The sequence below is a fragment of the Rhinoderma darwinii genome, chromosome 1, assembly GCF_050947455.1.
Source record: "Rhinoderma darwinii isolate aRhiDar2 chromosome 1, aRhiDar2.hap1, whole genome shotgun sequence".
Classification (NCBI taxonomy): Eukaryota; Metazoa; Chordata; class Amphibia; order Anura; family Rhinodermatidae; genus Rhinoderma; species Rhinoderma darwinii.
The window spans coordinates 119,627,509-119,650,658 of record NC_134687.1 but is presented as its reverse complement, the minus strand read 5'-3'; the positions used below and the strand labels follow the sequence as shown (position 1 = coordinate 119,650,658).

At 41.6% G+C, this 23,150-nt stretch overlaps 1 protein-coding gene across 2 annotated transcripts in view; it reads right to left on the bottom strand.

The window, feature by feature from the left end:
• The window catches only part of MAP9 (microtubule associated protein 9), a 101,064-nt gene that overhangs the window by 58,425 nt on the left and 19,489 nt on the right, over positions 1-23,150 (bottom strand). For both annotated transcript variants that reach the window (XM_075860319.1, XM_075860318.1), the window contains exons 5-8: positions 15,708-15,925; positions 9,480-9,594; positions 6,464-6,678; positions 4,884-4,942 (exon numbers count right to left, since the gene is read on the bottom strand). In XM_075860319.1, coding sequence (XP_075716434.1) covers positions 4,884-4,942; positions 6,464-6,678; positions 9,480-9,594; positions 15,708-15,925 — 607 coding nt within the window. The remainder of the gene's footprint in view (positions 1-4,883; positions 4,943-6,463; positions 6,679-9,479; positions 9,595-15,707; positions 15,926-23,150) is intronic.

The window sequence follows — 23,150 nt, the reverse complement described above, 5'->3', positions numbered from 1 at the left end:
GACCCTGTAAAAAGAAGCCGTTTTTTTTAGCTGTTTTTCATTGTGTCAATGGAAAAACGGCTCCAAAAACATCGAGAAAAAAACGCGTCAAAAATCTTCTCTGAAAATAGCTCCGTAATTTTCAGCTGTTTTTGACTTTGATTGTGAACATAGCCTAAGGGCACGTTCAGACGTGGCAGAATTTTTCCGCTGCAAATGTTGGTGCAGATTTGGGGCAATTACGCAACAAATCTGCGCCAAAATTTGCATATTTGACAGGTCATTCAGACGTTGCAGAAAACACAGCCGACTTGCCACAGATTTCAGTTTTTGCATTGCAAAGGCTGAAATCCGCAGTAAAATTCCGCTTCTTCTACGTAACAGACAGTGCATGCTGCGGTGGGGAAATTCTGCACCGACTCCGATTCTGCAGCAATTCCGTTACGTGTGGACAAGCCCTAACAGCTAATGGGTAAAGGCTTTGGAGCGATATTGGCACACCGTGCATCTGTTGCACAATATTGAAATGAATATTATCATCGCTTTCCCACTGGGGACAGGGATGGAATAAAAATGTGAAAAACAACCGCAGTATAGTTTTTTTTTACGGCGGCCATTCAGGGAACTTGATATGTTGTTACTTGGTAAACACCAAGAAAGACAACCTTCAAAAAAACAATGTTGAAATTGCTGCTTTTTTTGCATTCTCCCCTGAATTTTTTTTTAAATTTTTTTTAATAAATCATATGTACCCCAAAAAGGTGCCATTTAAAAATAACATTCATCCTGCAAAACAAAAAAAAAAAACAAAAAAAAAAACAAGCCCCCATGGCTACATCAACTGGAAAATAAAAGTTATGACTTGAGATCTGATAATAAAAAATAAAAAAAATATTGCTTGGCCTCAAAACATGTGTGGTATTAAGGGGTTAAGAGGACTAAAGACAAACTCCTGCAATGTCAAGAATGCAGCAAAGCAAACCAAAGACTGACAGAAAATGACTCTGCAGGTCAAGTTGAATTTGTCAAGAAAATTATAAGATCAAACCACAAATATTCTTTCCAAATATTTACTGCAAAAAATAATAATAAATATTGAATCATGCTGTGATAGATCTATTATCTCCTGGAAAACCTCTGCTGCTGGCTCAGTGTGTATAGTATGCAGGGAGAGACGCAGATTAACCCTTTACAAGCAGCTGTGTCCCCCTCCTCAAGCAGATTAACCCTTTACAAGCAGCTGTGTCCCCCTCCTCAAGCAGATTAACCCTTTACAAGCACCTGTCTCCTCCTCTAGCTGGGCTGCATAATACACAGGGAAATCGTATTAAATGGTTGACAAATAACAATACTCTATATACAGTAAGGTTCAGGCTACTGGTTAAAGGTGAGAAAAATCGTTGCCCGATTTACATTTCGCTGATTTGTTAGCCATTAGGGTTTGGGTTTGTTCACACTGCTTATTTTCATCCGTTTTTCGGGCCGTAAACGGACGAAAAATCGGAAGCAGAACGCCTCCAAACATCTGCCCATTGATTTCAATGTGAAATACGGCGTTCTGTTCCGACGGGCCGTTTTTTTACACGGCCTTTTGGAAACCGGCTGCGTAAAAAAAAAAACAGCGAAAAAGAAGTGCATGTCACTTCTTGAGACGTCTTTGGAGCCGTTTTTTCATTGACTCTATAGAAAAACAGCTCCGGCCATGAAAATCGCGAGTGGCTTAAAAAACGTCTGAAAATCAGGAGACGTTTTCCCTTGAAAACAGCTCCGTATTTTCAGACGTTTTTGATTTTGTGTGTGCACATACCCTGAGTTTACACGTAGCATAAACACTGCAGAATTGTCATTTTGTGCTTACACTACATGTGAACTCAACCTAAGGCTACATGCACACCTTGCGAATTTTGCTGCGAAAAATACACAGCAAAACCACAGGAAACCGCAAGAAATTCGCAAGTAAATAACTGCGTTTTCATGCTGCAGGTTTTGCTGCATATTTCTTTAGAACTAGCGGGACAGAACTCGCAAGCTGAATCGCTAAATAAATTGACATGCTTGGAATCTCATAGACTTTGCTGGTACCGTATTACACTGCGGTTTAGCCGCACACGAATATGCGCGGAAAAACGGCACGTAATGCACAATGTGTGCATTCGGCCTTATGGTGCACTAGGGAATTTATACAGCAGGCTTAAATTCTCTTTTGGTGAAGTTATCAGTCTAGATTCTCCCATTGCATGCTATATACCAGCAAATATATAACAGCAAAACATGCTAATGGATTCACTAACCCGGAATCCTGACCGGATCTGAGCACAAGGCTCCACTTTGCCATTAAAATGCTGTATAGAATCTTCTCCTCCCCTCAAATGTTGGTACATCCCAGAGAAGAACTAAAATCTCGTGAGATTTGCCCCTCACTTTGATGAAATGAAAGTCAACCTGTGTCTAGTAATACTGAGGGAAATCCACTGTTCTGGTAATGATGTATTTGAGAAAAATTTGTATAATTTAATCTACTGTCACTTCTTGTGTTTTTCTCACAACCAATAGGTCCTTTTAACCCCTCTAAGATCTAGCCTATTTTTGCCTTCATTAACGCAGGATTTTTTTGTTTGTTTGTCGCGACTGCATTCATAGTGCCATAACATTTTTGTTTTTCCGTAACATAGTTGTATGAGAGCTTGTTTTTTTTGCGGGATAAGTCGTATTTTTCAATGGCACCATTTTAGGGTACATATATTCTTTCTTTGTAGAATGGAAAAGATAGCAATTCTGTACCGTTCACCGTGCGGGGTAAATAAAATGTTACCTTTATTCTTTGGGTCGGTACGATTATGGTGATACCAAATATACATGCTGTCATGAAAAAAAAAAAAGGTTTTTATGTCGCCGCTTTCCAAGATCCATAACTTTTTTTCTTTCTTCCCGTCAATGTAGCCGTTTTAGGGCTTGTTTCTTGTAAGATAAGTCATATTTTTTTAAAAGAACCATTTTGAATAGAATGAAAAAAAAGAAAGCATTGTGATTACATATTGAAAGAATAAAACTGTAAGGGTATGTGCACATGAGAACTGGCTTTTACGTCTGAAAAGACAGACTGTTTTCAGGAGAAAACAGCTCCGTCGTTTCAGACGTAAAAGCTCCTCCTCGCATTTTGCCAGGCGTCTTTGACGGCCGAACATTTGAGCTGTTCTTCATTGAATTCAATGAAAAACGGCTCAAATTACGTTTCAAAGAAGTGTCCTGCACTTCTTTGCCGAGGCAGTCATTTTACGCGTCGTCGTTTGACAGCTGTCAAACGACAACGCGTAAATGACAGGTCGTCGGCACAGTACGTCGGCAAACCCATTCAAAAGAATGGGCAGATGTTTGCCGACGTATTGGAGCCGTATTTTTTTAGGCGTAAATTGAGGCATAATACGCCTCGTTTACGCCTGAAAATAGGTCGTGTGAACCCAGCCTAAAGGATGATGACAAGTATGGATGATGGGTGTGGATGAGCACCATTACTTTTAGCAAACGTTTTGTCCTTCTTTAACCCCTTCCCGACGTATGACATATACTTAGAAAGAGGGGTGCGACCCCCTCTGACAACCCACCCCCCACCCCCACAATGCGAACGTGGGGTGCTGATGCTTTGCATGGCAGTTTAAGTGCCTAATTAAGATCCCCAGGTCTGCCATCTTTGTACTCCTATTAAGCTCTGCCTCTGGCGGGGCTTGATAGGTGCCTGTCAGAAACATGATATAATGCAATACATTAGTATTGCAGTATATAGTGCAAGCGATCGCTGGTTTAAGTCCCATAGGGGGACTAATAATAAAAGTAGAAATCAGTTAAATAAAGTTATTTTTAATGTACAAAAAATTTTTTTATTAAAAGTTCAATAAAAAAAACATTTTCCCCCTAAAGCATTGATCATTTTTTTTTTAAAGAATTGGTATCGCTGCATCCATAAAAGTCTGGACTATTACAGTATAACATTATTTAACACGCACGGTGAGTGCGGTAAACAAAAAAAGTAAAATCGCTGTTTTTTGGTCACCTCATCTCCCACAACAAAAATCTAATAAACAGTGATTAATACTTGCATGTACCCCAAAATGGTACCGTTAAGAACTACAGCTCGTCCCACAAAAAATAACCCCTCTCCGCTCAAATCGACAGAGAAATAAAAAAGTTATGGCTCTCAGATTTTAGCAACACAAAATAAAAAATTTTTTCTACATTTGTTCTTGTAAAAGTAGTAAAATATAAAAAAACTATAGAAATTTGGTGTCACCATAATTGTATTGACCCGCAGAATAAAGTTAACATGTTGTTTTAATTGGACGGTAAATGCCGTAAAAACAAAGCGCAAAAAAACCATAGAGGAATCCCTGTTTTTTTTTCATTTTCCACCACACAAAGAATTTTTTTCCATCTCCTAGTACATTAAATGGTACTCATAGGGCTATATTGATGGAAAAAGAAAAAAAATTAAGGCTTTTGGAAGGTGGGGAGGAAAAAATTAAAATGAAAATCCAAAAAATGGCTGCGGCGGGAAGGGCTTAAGTATGGGAGGGGAGTCAGAACAAAAGCAGTTAGATAACCTTAGGGTATGTTCACACTGGCTATTTTCAGCTGTTTTTTCGGGCCGTAAACGCCCCAAAAAATGGGTAAAAATGCAGTGGCTGAACGCCTCCAAACTTCTGCCCATTGATTTCAATGGGAAAAAGGGCATTCCTTTCCCACGGGGCGTTTTTTACACGGCCATTTTTAAAAACGTGGTTTTTGTTAAGCGTGTGAACATAGCCTTAAGATTTCAGTAAAGAGAAACAGATTAGGAAGAAAGTAGATTCATCACTTTGATATGCTGTGACCTACACATTCTAATTGCAATTTTTAGAAATGTAAATTACCTGTTTGACTGAGATCGACCTAGTTCCAATAATGCTTTTAAGTTCATTTGATGATCAAGCTGAACAAATAAAAACAAATTTAGCAGTTAGACTGTCATTAAATAACACATGGACTGAATAGCATTAAAATTGTATTTACATGACTAATAACTAATATCATATTTCTAAGGCCACTTTCTTTAGCTTTTTTAAATACTTTAGGGAAGATCTATTAATATTGGCCCACTCTCCACAGTGCAGCCTGCACCAGATTCAATACCAGGACGCATGCTAAGAGTATGGTTGTTGGGTAATGTGTCCCTAACAATCAGACTATAGTCAACCACTGAAGGGGTTCTTTCTAAAAAAAAAAAATGTAGGTGGAGAACCTGTTTCACAAGTCTTTTTGCAGAACATACACAATAGAATGACAAATGAATGTTGACTACATCTGTAATTGTTTAATATACTGTATAAATGGGCAAAATGCAAGGGCACAGCAGGTATGCCATGTATTTCTGTTTTTGTTCTTACTATTTGGGGTTCTTGTACTTTCTAAGCTAGAATTCAGCTATGTCAACAACAGTGCCATATTCACATTCAACAACTGTATAATATAAAGTATTTTTAAATGCCCCCTTATTACCCTCACAACAACATATTAAATACTACCCACATTACAGTGCCAGTCCAGTGACCCTAGCACAAAGCTAGCCACAAAGGCCGAAGAGTTAAAGAGGCTCTGTCACCAGATTATAAGTGCTCTATCTCCCACCTAATCTGCGCTGTAATGTAGATAACAGCAATGGTTTTTATTTTGAAAACCGATAATTTTTGAGCAAGTTATGAGCTAGTTTAGATTTATGCTAATGAGTTTCTTAATAGACAACTGGGCGTGTTTTTACTTTTGACCAACTGGGTGTTGTAAAGAAGTGTATGACGCTGACCAATCAGTGACCAATCAGTGTCAGGCACTTCTCATTCTTTCAGCCCAGCTTCTTTCACTGCACAATCACACTGGGCTGGAACAATGAGAAGTGTATGACACTGATTGGTCACTGATTGGTCACTGATTGGTCAGCATCATATACTTCTTTACAACACCCAGTTGGTCAAAAGTAAAAACACGCCCAGTTGTCTATTAAGAAACTAATTAGCATAAATCTAAAATTGTTCATAACTTGCTCAAAAATGATCAGTTTTCAAAATAAAAACCACTGCTGTTATCTACATTACAGTGCCGATCAGATTACGTAGGAGACAGGGCATTTATAATCTGGTGACAGAGCCTCTTTAAGCAGCTAGATTATCCCAGAACAGAGCCTATCTCCTCCCTGCACTGCTCTTCTCTAGCAGATGCTCAATGTGTAGGCATACAAGGATCAGCCATCACTATTAAAAGGGGGAGAATATATGAAAAATGTTACACAGACAGCATCTTTCTATGTATGTGTACAGGTGGAAACAGACAACAGTGCTGGCTAGAAATACATGGGTTTTTATTCCTTCACGAAGAAAGATACAAACAAAATACATTCAAAAAACCCTACAACTGGGCTCTACAAAATCCTGACTGGAAGCAACGACGTTATAAACCTCACCTGTCCACGCTTCCGTTTGATCATCTCTTTGTCATCATTTTTTTCACCACCAGACTGATCTTCATGACTCCTCACTACAAATGCATCTTTGGGTTCTTGCTGCAGAGACTTTTCTTTTACATTTGATATCATCATTTCAAAAAGTGATGGAGATTTTCTTCCATTGCCACTTGACTCTTTGTTTCCATTACCAACTAATTCTGCAATTTGTAGATCTAGATTGAGAAAATGTATTATACATGCTGCCATCGGTTACAATATATTTAGTTACTGTCTGGGGTGTTATTAGGGCTATTAGAAAACTAATGTTAAATGTCTTGTTATTTCCACATAGATACGTCTGGTGATCAGCATAGATTGAGCAATGTGCAGGGATAACAGATCCTCAATAACACAGATGGAGTAAGCTTAAGACAACATAATTGCTGACTAAAAGGCCTTTTGGAAGAGATGAAGGAATGCAAATTACTTCCGGAAGCAATAAAAGTTTAACCAGGAAAAAGCCACCAGTCTTAATTTTTCCTCTACATCATTCAAGTATATGGCAACCCCAACGGATATTATATTGTCACCTGACTAATGTCTATGAACAGCTTAATGAACGTGTTGACCCACATCGATTTAATGACGAACACATAAAAGTGACATAAAAAGTAGTATGTAGAACAGTATGTGCTTCTTTCTTTACTCATCAGAAATTTTAATTATCAACGGTGTTACTAACATCATAAACGTACTTTATGAATAACGAACAAAATGATGTAGCTGGGTACTAACTAGTCACAAAGGGGCGGATTTATTAAGACTGGCATTTCATATGCCAGTCTTAATAACCAATTAGCTGGAGTAAGATGCAAAACTTTTCTTAAGAGACAAAAGTCTCTTAATAAATGTGCCACATTTTTCGACTGGCCGTGCGCCCCCATCACATAAAGTAAAAAAAAACGACATAATCACCTCACTGCTCCTCTTCTCTTCTCCCTGTATGCGACATCGCACCCGGCATGGGCCTCTACCGTCCTACTTCCCACAGACTGAAATCTACGCCAGCTCAGAGATACATTACCAATACCTTGCACAGCCGCTACAAATGCAATGGCGCGTGCAAGTCCGAACGAGGAGAACCATGTAAACAAAGAAGAGGCTGCGGTGCTTGTACGAGCATCGAGGCCCTTCAAATAGCTGATCGGCGGGATTGCCTACAGTCGGACCCCCACGATCTAATATTGATGGCCTATCCTAATGATAGGCCATCAATTTTAAAAACACGCATACCTGTTTAAATAGGATCTTTTATTGTCACTAATTAATGTTCCACCGAGAGCGCAGGAAATATTAAAAAATATATAAATTGAATATTCTACTGTAGTGGCTGTCGGTATAACACCTCCACACTGTTTCAATGATCGTAGGTAGAGATATTTTGAAAGTAATTTTGGCCACATAAATATTTGCCCATGATGTGAGGTTTCTTTGTCTGGAAAAATTTCTAAGAAGCAAATTTGATATGGAAAATTGCTCGCATTCCGGTAAATATCATGCATTTGCATTGCTCCAAGTGTTCTTTTTGAGAGTATAAAAAAAGATGCTATGGTTGCAGCATCTACCACTAATGACTAAGAAAAAATGTCATTTAAGATACGTTTCAACAAATATAAGATTTCCAAGCATCAACTATAGAGATAATGATTATTATCGATTGTAAAAATGGTAATTACTAATGCTAAGGCCTCATGCACACTTCCGTTGCCCGTCGTACGGCCGCTAATGACGGATCCGTGAAACACGGACTGCACACGAAAGGCTTCAGTGTGCAGTTAGTTTTTTTTAACGCACCCAATGAATGAAATGGCAGAGACTGTTCTGTCAAAACCGGGCAGGAGTAGGACCTGTCCTATTTTTGTTGGAACGGCCACACGGTTCCGTTAAAACAACGGAAGTGTGCATGACCCCATAACAATGAATGTGTCAGTGTGCTATTCATTAAAAACATGGATAGAACACTGAAGAAAATAACTGAAGTGGGCATGAGGTCTAATTGTTACGTCTATGGCAAGCTTAATGCCTTTTCACACAGTGCAGATTTGCTGCAGATTTTAAGTGCACTTTTTAAGACGAAACCAGAATTGGATCTGGGAATAGCAGACCTATAAGTTCATCCTTTATGTATTTCCTCTGTTAGGTTTGGTACCTGGTTTTGGCTTAAAAAATATCTGCAAACTCTGCACTGTGTGAACAAGGCTTAAGGCCTTATTCACACGAACGTGTATTACGAACGTGTATTACGCACGGACCTATGCTAGTCTATGGGGCCGTTCAGACTGTCCGTGATTTTTACTCAGCATGTGTCCGCTGCTTAAAACTCACAACATGCCCTATACTAGGCCGTTTTTCGCGCATGACGCACCCATTGACGTCAGCGGGTGCGTGAAAATCGTGCACGGCACACGGAAACACTTCCGTGTGACGAGCCTGATTCGCGCAACAGTAGATAAAGAAATGAATGAAGAAATAAAAGCACTTCCTTAATTTCTTTTTCTAAACTTCAAAACCACATGTCATAAGGATGGCATATGTGTGAAAATCACGCAGCCACGCAGCACATACTGATGACACACGCAACGCGCAAAAAAACACCGCGTTTTTTGCGCGCGCAAAGCGCACACGTTTGTGTGAATAAGGCCTAAAGGGGTTGTCTGGTTTCGGCAAATTAATGTTATTTTTTTTTGTATAATTAAAAGTTATACCATCTTTCAATATACATTCTGTATGAAATCCTCACGGTTTTCAAGATCTCTGCTTGTTGTTATTCAGTAGGAAAATTCATTGTTTACTTCTAGTGGATAAAATTACTGGAAGTAATAGTAAGATGACTTTGAAAGCAGAACTTCAATCTAACCGAAATTCCTTGAAAGCCAGAAAAATTAAACTTCCCCAGGACCTTATAATTAAAAGAATAAATCTGTATTTCTCACTTGCTATTGAATGTTCTAGATATAAGTTTTGTCATACATACCTTTTAGTATCCCTGCTGCTTCTTCCTTAGACATTGTCCTGTTATTTTTGTCAGCTGCTATTGACAGAGACTTAGATCTAGAGGTTGGTGAAGGTGGGCTTGACAGCCAATGTCCCTGTTAGATGACAGATTGGAAATGATTATTTAACAATGTACATAAAACTGATATCACAGATAGCTGACATATAAAACCTGCTAAAATTCCCTTAGGCCGTATTACCACGTAGCGTTTTAAAAAAAAAAAAAAAAAAAAAAATCTTAGTTCCACAGCATATCAATTTATGCTACGTTTTTGGTGATTTTCCGTTGCGGGTTTTCCCCCTTTGAATTGAATGGTGATGCAAAACCTGCAAAGAAAGCTAAGTGCTAAGACTTTTGCAGCATATTCGCAGCGATAACGCCCCAAAAATCGCAACGAAGGAGAAAAGAAAAAAACATACTTACCCAGAACGTCCTCCTTTCTGCAGTCCGGCCCCTTGGGATGACGTTGCTTGCCATGTGCCAATAACAGGCTGCAGCGGTCACATCGGCTGCAAGCGCCATCCAGGGAGGCTGGACCGGACTGCAAAGCAGGGATGGGTCGCCATAACAACGACCAACGTAAGTATGAGTGGTTTTTACCACTGTTTTCCACAGCAGAAATTCTGTCCGAAAAAACGCACCACAATTTGGTGCGGTTTTCGGACGGAATGTACTGCGGGTTCCAGGTCGGATATGCTGCATGGTGCTATGGGACTTACGGAAACAGCATTAACTCAGCAAGCTCAACTGTTTCGGGAATTCCACCACCTCTGCACTGTTTATCTGCCTAGATGCAGAGGCCAGACGGGACAGGATCAGGGGAACTCTGTTAGAAAGAATAGTGCAGGTCCCAGAGGTGGGACACGCATCTATCAGGCATTTATGGCATATTCTGCAGATATGCCATAAATGTCTAAGATGGGAATACCCCCTTATTGACGCTGTATAACCTTTGATTCCGCCCTGTCCTATAGACCACACATCCAAATCCTCATCACCTTTCTCGATATTTCTCAAATCCGCTCTTTGCTCAACCTTGAGTCAACGGGCTTGTGCATGGCCTCATAATATCCCGCATAGACTACTGCAATATCGGACTCTGTGGCCTCCCCTTTAACACTCTTGCACTTCTCCAAACCATTCTCAAATCTGCTTCCCAGTAAATCCACCACTCCACTCGTTCCTCTAATGCCACCGCTCTATGAAAGTCCCTACACTGGCTACGTATTGGCCAGATAATTTATTTTTAAGATACTAACTATGACATACAAGTTCTCAACCTGGCCCCTTCATACATCTCTGCCCTAATCTCATGATACCTTTTCAAAAGTAATCTCTGGTCCACACTAGACCTCCTTCTCTGTTTTCCTCTTATCTGCTCATTTAATCATCTCCAAGACTTTTTCCTTGCATCGCCCATACTCTGGAACTTGTTTCCCCAACACATGAGATTCTTTCCCACCCTCCAAACTTTTAAAAGCAACCTTAAAGAGGCTCTGTCACCACATTATAAGTGCCCTATCTCCTATACAGTGAAGGAAATAAGTATTTGATCCCTTGCTGATTTTGTAAGTTTGCCCACTGTCAAAGACATGAACAGTCTAGAATTTTTAGGCTAGGTTAATTTTACCAGTGAGAGATAGAATAAAAAAAAAAAGAGAAAATCACATTTTCAAAATTATATATAATTATTTGCATTGTGCACAGAGAAATAAGTATTTGATCCCCTACCAACCATTAAGAGTTCAGCCTCCTCCAGACCAGTTACACGCTCCAAATCAACTTGGTGCCTGCATTAAAGACAGCTGTCTTACATGGTCACCTGTATAAAAAACTCCTGTCCACAGACTCAATTAATCAGTCTGACTCTAACCTCTACAACATGGGCAAGACCAAAGAGCTTTCTAAGTATGTCAGGGACAAGATCATAGACCTGCACAAGGCTGGAATGGGATACAAAACCATAAGTAAGACGCTGGGTGAGAAGGAGACAACTGTTGGTGCAATAGTAAGAAAATGGAAGACATACAAAATGACTGTCAATCGACATCGATCTGGGGCTCCATGCAAAATCTCACCTCGTGGGGTATCCTTGATCCCGAGGAAGGTGAGAGCTCAGCCGAAAACTACATGGGGGGAACTTGTTAATGATCTCAAGGCAGCTGGGACCACAGTCACCAAGAAAACCATTGGTAACACATTACGCCGTAATGGATTAAAATCCTGCAGTTCCCGCAAGGTCCCCCTGCTCAAGAAGGCACATGTACAGGCCCGTCTGAAGTTTGCAAATGAACATCTGGATGATTCTGAGAGTGATTGGGAGAAGGTGCTGTGGTCAGATGAGACTAAAATTGAGCTCTTTGGCATTAACTCTACTCGCCGTGTTTGGAGGAAGAGAAATGCTGCCTATGACCCAAAGAACACCGTCCCCACTGTCAAGCATGGAGGTGGAAACATTATGTTTTGGGGGTGTTTCTCTGCTAAGGGCACAGGACTACTTCACCGCATCAATGGGAGAATGGATGGAGCCATGTACCGTCAAATCCTGAGTGACAACCTCCTTCCCTCCACCAGGACATTAAAAATGGCTCGTGGCTGGGTCTTCCAGCACGACAATGACCCGAAACATACAGCCAAGGCAAAAAAAAGAGTGTCTCAAAAAGAAGCACATTAAGGTCATGGAGTGGCCTAGCCAGTCTCCAGACCTTAATCCCATCGAAAACTTATGGAGGGAGCTGAAGATCCGAGTTGCCAAGCGACAGCCTCGAAATCTTAATGATTTACAGATGATCTGCAAAGAGGAGTGGGCCAAAATTCCATCTAACATGTGTGCCAACCTCATCATGAACTACAAAAAACGTCTGACTGCTGTGCTTGCCAACAAGGGTTTTGCCACCAAGTATTAAGTCTTGTTTGCCAAAGGGATCAAATACTTATTTCTCTGTGTACAATGCAAATAAATATATATAATTTTGACAATGTGATTTTCTTTTTTTTTTTATATATAATCTATCTCTCACTGGTAAAATTAACCTAGCCTAAAAATTCTAGACTGTTCATGTCTTTGACAGTGGCCAAACTTACAAAATCAGCAAGGGATCAAATACTTATTTCCTTCACTGTATAAGATGGGCGCTATAATGTAGGTGACAGCAGTGCTTTTTATTTAAAAAAAAAAACGATCTATTTTCACCACGTTATTAGCGATTTTAGCTTTATGCTAATGAGTTTCTCAATGGACAACTGGGCGTGTTTTACTATTGACCAAGTGGGCGTTGTACAGAGGAGCGTATGACGCTGACCAATCAGTGACCAATCAGCATCATACACTTCTCTCCATTCATTTCCTCAGAACATAGGGATCCTTTTAGATCAGTATGTGCTGTCTTATACGAACACGTTAACGATACTGAAGTGGTTAGACAGTGAATAGACATTCCACGGGATGTCTATTCACAATCCCGGCACTTCATTAACGTTTCTGTGGTAGTTGCAGCAGAGCAAGCGTAATCTCGCGAGATTACGCTGTAGATGACAGGTTACGAGATTACGCTTGCTCTGCTGTAACTAATTCTGGATATACATATCGGTGAGCTGGAGGAATCCTCCTATATTAGCTTTATGTGTGCCACCCCATATGTATAAAATATGGATGGACTATTGTACTGAACAAACGCTTTTACATTTTGTGTCTCCCTTATTTCCTCATAGATTGTAAGCTCTTGTGAGCAGGGTCCTCACTCTTGTTTGAATTGTATATTAGTTTTGTCACTATGTAATGTCTGATATTGTCTGTACATGAACCCTCTAAATTCTAAAGTGCTGCGGAATATGTTGGCGCTATATCAATAAAGATTATTATTATTATTTAGAAACTAGCAAATACAATGATTGTAAGGCTTCGTTCACTTCTGCGTCAGGGCTCCGTTCTGGCGTTCCGTCAGAGCTTCCCGTCAGAAAGAAACCCTGAATGAAACAAACAGAAACCATAGGTTTCCGTTTGCATCACCATTCATTTCAATAGTGACGGAACCGGTGCAAATGGTTTCCGTTTGTCTCAGTTGTGCAAGGATTCGGTCGTTTTGACAGAATGAATACCGTAGTCGGCTAAGTTACTGATTCCGTCGAAACAAACGAAGCCTAAGGGATATATCGTCATAAAACTATAAAAATTGCTATGATTTACAGAAAATCTCTATAATTATTTTATTCTTAAGATATCTGGCGTGCATACAGCGCTCAGAGACATCTCAAGGGATTATGACACTTGACATTAATACTTCATGCCTCTACTGAAGTTCATCACAATATATTTTAATGAACATGTGAAATTTGCTTTTTAATGTTTATAATTAAGTTTAAATCCTAGTATTAATAGGATGACATCAAAGTAATATTTTGTACTAGTTTGAAGGACATGTGCAGAGGTGGCAGGTCAATCTGAGTCACTATAGTAAGAACTATGTATGGGATGGACTTTCTAAGTATTAGGGTATGTTCACACGGCTTATTTTCGGGCCGTAAACGTCCCGAAAAACGGCTGAAAAATCGGAAGCTGAACACCTCCAAACATCTGGCCATTGATTTCAATGGGAAAAACTGCGTTCCGTTGGGCCATTTTTTTCGAGCCCGTTTTGCAAAACGGCCGCAAAAAATAAGTACGTGTCACTTCTTCAGCCGTCTTTGGAGCCGTTTTTCCATAGACTCTATAGAAAAACAGCTCAAAAAACGGGCGTAAAAAACGCCGCGAAAAACGCGAGTGGCTTAAAAAACTTCTGAAAATCAGGACCTGTTTTCCCTTGAAAACAGCTCCGTATTTTCAGACCTTTTTAATTTTGTATGTGCACATAGCCTCATAGAAAACAATTACAGACATATTGTAAAGAGTTATAAACCCTGTCTGCAGAATTCTCTATGCCCACAAAGTTGGATACTATTTTTTAATCGGTAACTAAACTTTAAAAACCTTTGACATATCAGAAGTTTTGATTGTGGGGATCTGAGCATTGAGACCCCCACCGATCGCTAAAACTAAGTGGTAGCAGTGCTTGGAAAGCCGAGCCAGAAGTACACGAGCTAATAGGCTTTTTGTTGAACTCATACACCGCTCCGAGGAAAGTCGATCAGAACCGAAGCGGCATAGCGCTCAAAACTTCTGTCACTGTAAGGGTATGTGCACACACACTAATTACGTCCGTAATTGACGGACGTAATTCGGCCGCAAGTCCCGGGCCGAACACAGTGCAGGGAGCCGGGCTCCTAGCAGCATACTTATGTACGATGCTAGGAGTCCCTGCCTCGCTGCAGGACAACTGTCCCGTACTGAAAACATGATTACAGTACGGGACAGTTGTCCTGCAGCGAGGCAGGGACTCCTAGCATCGTACATAACTATGATGCTAGAAGCCCGGCTCCCTGCACTGTGTTCGGTCCGGGACTTGCGGCCGAATTACGTCCGTCAATTACGGACGTAATTAGTGTGTGTGCACATACCCTAACAAGTACATTTTTTTTTTCAAGTTTAGTTACCCTTTAAGTAGTCCCTTTTATACTACCATTCATATGTCAATTCAATCCTATCTTACTATATCTTCTATTGAGCCAAATATTGTATGTAAAGTAAGGGCAGAACAGCTAATGACGGGCTGGTATTGCCAATATTTACCCTACTTCATTCATTCAGGGCAACTTATGTTAAAATAAATAATGTGGTCTAGATGGGCATGAATAAGTCTGGGTCTATGCTGCTTTTGGAACCCTCTCCCAGCATTGTTTAAAAGACAACGTAAGATTGTTACTGTAAGTGAGTAGCGGCTGGAGGACTTGGCAGCAGATTCCACACTTCTAAAAGGTACAATTATGACATTTATCAAACATCTATCCCAGTACAAGCTGGCAGTGCCCCTTAATTTGCACACATATGGAATGTCACCTTAAATGCCCTTCCCTCTGTACGGTACTTGAGAATTATTTTAGAATGCAAAGTCTATATTGCATGGAAAAAGTTCATTCTTTAAATTCATTCATTCATGCAAGACTGCAATTGTCATCATGTACCTACAATCATAATCATCACATTAAGGGCAAAGACCATTTACTGTGGCTGCCGGCTTTCAAACATGATGTGCAAAACGCAAATAATCCTTATTAAAGCAATGAGTTCTACCATTTTCTTCGGAGGTATAGAGTTGTGAACATTGTAATTACCTCTGGGCTACATCTCTCAGAGAAAGACGGCGTCTGAGAAGCAGAAACGTTATCATTAAGTCTCATTAGAGAAGAAGGAGCAGAGAGCGAAGTCGGTTTGTCACTAGATTGTTTCTCTTCTGCTTTGTCTTCCAGGTGACCGCTTTTTCCAGACAAGTTCCTCTGCAGCGGAGTAGGCTTGAAGCTTTCGTCGGATAAGGAGAGATCCAAATTTTGAGCTAGACATGAATAACATAAATAAATTATAATCAGAAAACAATGAATTAACATTTTTTTTCAATTAATCTTGTTTTAATCGAAAAATAAATACTTTATAAAATCAAACCTCACGTTCTGCTAACCACATCTTACATTTTTGAGGATACTTTGCTGCCACCTGGGGACTGAAGCACGAGTCTCAGACTGCAGAATGTTTCAAATGCATGTTAAATGAGTTGCTGTTTAAACAGTAAATTCTACGTTTTACAGGACTTACTTACGAATATATAACGTCTGCTTCAATTTTGCAGATTTAAAGTTTTTTTCAGGTGTAAAAAAAAAACAATCTGGCTGCAGAATATGTGTTAAAAAAACAAAACAGACAATACTCACCTGCCTCTTCAGCGCCGATGCTCCCATGGTCCACCGGTGGGGCCTGTTTCCATGGCAGTAGTGATAACGTGCTTACTGGCATCAGTGATTGGCTACAGTGGTCACATGTTGGCACGGCTCATTATTGCCACGTAAACAATTACTGTCGGGGGCTCATGAGTGCATTAGTGATAGAATAACGGGGAATTTAACATGTGAGTATTGTCTGTTTTGTTATTTTAACACGTATTCTGTAGCCAGATTTATTTATTTTTTAACACCTGGACAACCCCTTTAAGAATGTACTAAACCAGTGACATCTGTACACAATATAGTGCCAGTGATGATCCTGAAGATGTTGATGATTGTACATGGAGACGAAATAACCTCAGTTTCAAAGGTGACAACCAATATTGCTGCACTTACTGTTGTCACTGTTCGCTCTAACATCTGATTTACAGTACTAATACAAGGCTAATGTTACATTTTGAATTCACTGAAGTAATTAATGAGTAAAATTTTTAATTTTTATTAGGTAACTCTCTAAAAACAGGGGTACAGTCACCACTGTGAAAAAAGCCCTACCGTGTTTGTTTAAAATCGTATTAAATTGTAAATAACAATCTCCAGTTCATTTGTGAACCCTCCTCTGATTGTACTTGTAAGATATAACTTGGATCAGCGTTTAACATTGGTGTGTCAGTGTATGGGAACCTTCAAAAACACTGGAGCCTGCTGTTACCGCTCCTAAATCCCCCAGTGCTGGGGTTACCCAACAATACCACTGTCACCTCCGCTATAATCCCTTCTCCACTGACCCTACGCGTTTCTGTATACTAATTCATCAGGGGTCTATATTTGTCAAAGTCTAGCCAAAGCGCCAGTGATGTAGAACTGTAACAGATATTCTGTTACACACACGGAAGCGTGCTCGCATGGATATCAGCGGCACGCTTCACTACGGACTCAGAGTTAATATAATTAATACTCCTCCCCCTGGGCAGTGGCAAAGCCTCTAAAACGGCCAATCACTGTCGTCCACGTCAGCAGCAACGTGCGGTCATGTGACTCCCGGCACGTCAGCTGACATTCCCGCAAGTCCAGCACCAAACATCGCGTCCGACGCGCAAGCGCAGAGAGAGGCCGAGGAGTGCATCTCATTAATGCCCAGAGCCCTCCCATCTAGGGGACGGAGCTAACGATACTTGCATGAGAATGAAGATTACTGTCCAACTCACAAACAGCAACCTGGCAGCCATACGTCTAATAGACACTCTGTTAACACATCAGTGTAGATGAACAGGCATGGTATTTTAGTACATGAGCGATATTCCGAATATAATAATACATGAATAAACAAACAGATATATCAAACATCTAAGAATAGGCTAAGATGATTTTGAACATGATGGAAGCAAAGATTATTTTTCTGCTTCTGATGGCACTCTCAGATAAAGCAGGTACAGTTCGTCTGCTCATTTAGACCCTCTGGCTGTGTACATGCCAGTCTGTAAATCCACTGTGCCTCCTTCCTAAGAATAAGATTGTCCCAATCTCCTCCACGTTTTGGAGGTCGCCTGAAATCTCAAGCATTCTGCTCTACCATGGTGTTTAGCATGTACATGCTTGGATATAGGGGTGTCTCTCATATTTGTCACATCTCCTACATGTTCCCTAATTCAACGCCGAAATTGTCGAATCGTTTTACCCACATAATTTAGTGGGCATGGACATCTGATGAGGTACACCACTCCTGCTGTTTTGCAATTCACAAAATCTCGTATATCATACTCGATTCCAGTGGTAACACATTTAAATTTTCTCCCATTCTGGATAAAATTACAAGCTCTGCAACTACCGCATTTATATGTGCCTGGAACCTTCCTATCCAGCCATGTTCCTTCGTGTGGTATAGGATCAAAGCAACTTTGCATTACCCTGTCCCTGATGTTTTTACCCCTACGAAACGTAACTGATGGCTGGTGAGTGATCTGATCCACCAGGTCCATATCTGCACTGAGGATACGCCAGTACCTTTTCAGTATTGTCATAATTTCTGATTGTTTGGAGTCAAAAGTGCCTAAAAGTCTAGTGATATTTTCCTCTTTCCTTTTCTTTGGAACTAACAGACCTGTCCTATCAGAGTCTCTTGCCACCTCATAAGCCTTTTGAATTACTCCTTTAGGAAAACCCCTATCCTTTTTTTTTAAATTCTTTATTTTGTTGACCCAAGAGGTCCATTTTGTAACATAAAGGGTACATAAAACAAGGCATTGCACATGTAGAGTACATACTCCGACAGCAAATGTACAAAAAGCATAAATACATTGTTATACATTAGTGTTATGATTGGAAAAGAGAAGATAATGAAAGGGGTTCTCAGATCTCCAAAGTGAGGCTGGAGCTGAGTTCCCAAGCTAGAGAGTGAAGAAAGAGAGTGAAAGCGGAGAGGAGAAGGAGGGTACCCTCCACGGCATCCCAAAGGCTGAGGTGCTATTCAGACTGACTAAAGGAATGTGGCTCTCGTATGATGTCTTTATAGGAGTCCGAATCCTGAAAAACTATCCACTGGGACCAAGTTTGACAAAACCTGGAGCTTGAGTCGTGAATAACGGATGTCAAGTCCTCCATATGCATGATGTCGTTAACCTGTGAAACCCAGAGGGATAGCGTGGGGGGAGATGGATCCTTCCAACGTAGTGGGATGCAATGACGTACTGCCATCACTAGAAAGTGGAGCAGCGAGCGCTTATATTTGTTCGCTGGGATGTCGCAGTGATGAAGAAGGAAGAGGGCCGCATCCAAAGTTATACTTGTATCTGTGACTTCAATTATCACCCGTTTTATGCCTTCCCAGAATGGGGTAAGGAGAGGACATGACCAGAAGGTGTGAAGGCCCACATCTCCAACACATAGGGGACGCTGTGGGGAAGATGGTATGTAGGCGGGCTGGGGTCCTATACCAGCGAGAGAGTAGTTTGAAGCTTGCCTCTTGGTATCTTGAGCAAATGGAAGTTTTTTGAGCCATAAGGAGTATACGCTGCCCTTGTGTGGGAGAGAAGGATATCTCCAGATCCTCTTCCCATTTTGAAATGTATGCAGGGGTGGGCATATCGGGGGGATCCATAAGGATTTTATAGATTACGGACAATGTATGTCTAGCCAAATCAGAGCCTGTACAGAGGATCTCTAGTGGGGTCTTGACCACTTGGTAGGACGTAGGAGCTGAGATAGAGGCTAAAAAGTGTCGTAGTTGCAGAGAACGCCAGTGTCCCAACGGAGGAAGATCACGAATCTGGGCCAGATCCGCAACAGAGAGCCATTCACCGTCTGTCAAGAACCGATCTGCACGATACCATCCCGAGGTCTGCCATGTACGGAAAATTGGGTCCGTCATGCTAATGGGAAAGGATGGATTACCCAGTATCGGAAACATTGAGGAAGGGAGTGGCAAGCAAGATGTCCTTACCGAAGGGAGAGAGCAGCATACTAGTGTTGGGCCTATAGTAGGGTGATGGTGGAGATGTCTGAGTTGGCTACGGTGTAGCCAAGGGAGAGCCGATAATGGAATAGAGTAGAAACTCTGCTCCAGAATCACCCAAGACTTAAATGTTGCATGTCTGCACCAATCAACTACCCGAGCAAGATGAGATGCAATGTAGTAGGTGCGGACGTCAGGGAGTGCAAGCCCTCCCGATGCCCTGGATCAACACAATAGTGTACGGGAGAGTCGCAGAGTCTTACCATTCCAAACAAACGCAATCTGAAGAGAATTGACCGCTTTAAAGAACTGTGTTGGGATGGCTATGGGAAGGGTCTGAAATAGATAAAGTAGCCTGGGAAGTGCATTCATTTTGAAGATGGTACAGTGACCCATCCATGTAAAGGTGCCTTTGGACCATCTGGCGCAGTCTGCCTTAAGTTCAGCAAGGAGTGGAGGAAAGTTCAGTTGAAAGAGATCTCTCAGATCTGCTGATAAGCGAATCCCGAGATATTTCAGAGCTGTCGGAGTCCATTTAAAACTGAAAGAGTGTTTCAGGGCCGCGGTAAGATGGGTTGGGAGAGAAACATTCAGGGCTTCGGACTTAGAAAAATTAATTTAAAAATTAGATAAACTTGAAAAGCGTTGGAATTCCCGCATGAGATTAGGAAGGGAGACGGTTGGATTGGTCAGAAAAAAAAGCAGATAGTCCGCATAAGCAGCCACATTGTTAGCTGAGGTATTCGTTTCTAGTCCCTTCACATCCGGGTTCGCACGTATATGGCGTAAAAAGGGCTCTAGTGTCAGTACAAAGATCAAGGGTGAGAGGGGGCAGCCCAGTCTGGTGCCATTGTGTATAGAAAATTCCTCTGAGAGAAGTCCATTCACTCGAACTCGGGCAGATGGGCATTATCCAGCCCATCATATGGGATCCAAGGCCAAGACGTGAAAGGGTTTCTTCCATAAAGGTCCAGTTGACTCTATCAAACGCTTTTTCCGCGTCCGTAGATAAAAGCATAAGGGGTACATTGGAGATTTTGGCCTTGTGGATAAGATTGATGGCTCTAGTTGTATTGTCACGTGCCTCTCCACCTGCCATGAACCCTGCCTGGTCTGTATGAACGACTCCTCCAATCAGTGGTGCAAGACGATCCGCCAAAATCTTGGCAAACAATTTGATATCTGTATAGAGGAGGAATATTGGTCTGTAGCTAGCACATTGCGTAGGGTCTTTCCCAGGCTTGGGGATCACCACAATATGAGCCCTAAGGGCATCGGGAGGGATGGGGGAGGAGGCAGAGTAGGAATTGAAGGAGGCTAGGAAATGCAGACCCAGAGCCGTCAGAAACTTTTTATAATATTGGATTGTAAATCCGTCTGGGCCAGGTGCCTTGCCTATTCGGGAATGTTTTAAAGCGTATGAGAGTTCTTGCGTAGTAAGTGGTTCTTCCAGGCTAGTGATATTCTCTTCCGATAGGACGGGTAGACCAGAATCTGCGATGTAAGTAGAGATATTAGACCTGAATTCACAGGACGCCACGGACGGATTAGTAGAGTCCGTAGCTGCGTAGAAATCCCGGAATGCAGAGGCAATATCCAACGGCAAATGAAGCCGTGATTGTAAAGGGGATACTATAGAGGGTATGTAATTCTGGGTTTGTTGAATACGCAAGGCTCTAGCCAGAGACCTACTACTTTTGTTGCCATAGTCATAATAGTGACGTTTACATTTAGAAAGCGTAGCCTTGGCTCGGGCCATCAGTAAGGTACGCAGTTCCTCTCTTTTGCGGAGGAGGGCAATCCTACATTCTGGGTCACGGGAACGTTTGTGTGAGATGTCAAGGATCTCAATCTCGGACAGCAAGCGGACCGTGGCCAACGTCCGTTCCCTTTTCAGGCGGGCTCCATGTTTGATAAATATACCCCTGATCACGCATTTATGAGCCTCCCAAATAATGCGAGGATTGGTGGTCTCAGTGACATTAGTTGCGAAATAGTCAGCCATATTGCGCTGAATATCTGCAGTAACAACTGAATCCGAAAGAAGCGTTGGGTTTAATTTCCACTGAGATTGTCGGTACAGAGGGGAATGTAGCGAGAGGGTCAAGGTGACTAGAGCGTGATCTGAAAAGGAAATCGAGTCAATGTCGGCAGAGCGTATAGAGTGTAGCGAGTGATGTTTGACGAAGAAAAGATCAATTCTGGAGTATTTGTCGTGTACTGCGGATTAAAAAGAAAAGTCCCTATCTGCTGGATGTAGGAGCCGCCACGTGTCCACTAATTGGTGTTCGTGAAATTATTTCATAATGCCGTGCAGCTGTGCCCTCGAGAATGCTGAAGAACCTACGGAAGTGTCTAGAGTGGGATCTAGCGCTACATTGAAGTCCCCTCCCAGAACAATGGTACCCTCCCCAAACTCCTACAGAGCGTTCAGAAACTCAACAAGGGCTGTGCCTTGACCGGAGTTGGGTAGATAAAATGAAGCAAAGGTGTATACTTGAGAATCAATAACTCCTTTGATCAAGAGCATCCGTCCCAATCCATCACTGCGAGACCCCTTGAATTCCCAAGGGAGAGATCTGGAGATCAAAATACTTGTCCCCCTGGATTTCGTGTCAGGAGAAAAACTATGGTATGCATTGGGGAACCATGCGTTAGAGAGTTTGAAAGGTTTTTGCTGGCATAGGTGCGTCTCTTGAAGGAACGCCACCTGTATATGTTTGCCTTTCAGCAAATTGAAAAGTATGGATCGCTTTCCAGGGCTGTGTAACCCCTTGACATTCAATGAGCCTATTATCAGGTCCGTTTCTGTGTGTTGCGTCATGTCTGCCCTAGGGTGCAATGGAGGGGAGAGGAAGGGGAAGGTGAAGGAAGGGACGAAAAGAGGACAGGTAAGGATAAGAAAGAAAGAGATTGAGACGGTATACAAGAAAGAGGCCCGAAGGCCGACTCCTAGAAGGTACGAAAACCTGTAAAGGAAGGTTGTTAGATTTGTGGGGACCTGGAAAACCACGGGGGGGGGGGGGGGGGGGAGGCCCGGACCGCAAACATAATCATCAAACAGTAGACCATTTCTTCCGTCGCCTACCTAGGGGGAGGCGACGGAGGTACAAACATTGACAGAACCGACGTGCATCTCTCATTTTCTAATAGCCCAAGGCAGGTTAATAGAAATCCTGTGCTAATAGCCATGACCTCTTATGAACAACCTATAGAGTTGCAGCACCCTTCTGGATAAGTATTAAAGGCTGCTACAACCACATATCAGACACAAAACCGTCCTCGTAGCTGTTAAGAGGATTTGAAAAATTGGCATGTAACAGGTATACCTGGCAGATGATGCATTTTTTTTTTTTTTTTTTTAAATACAGGAGAAACAGGCTAGAAAAATC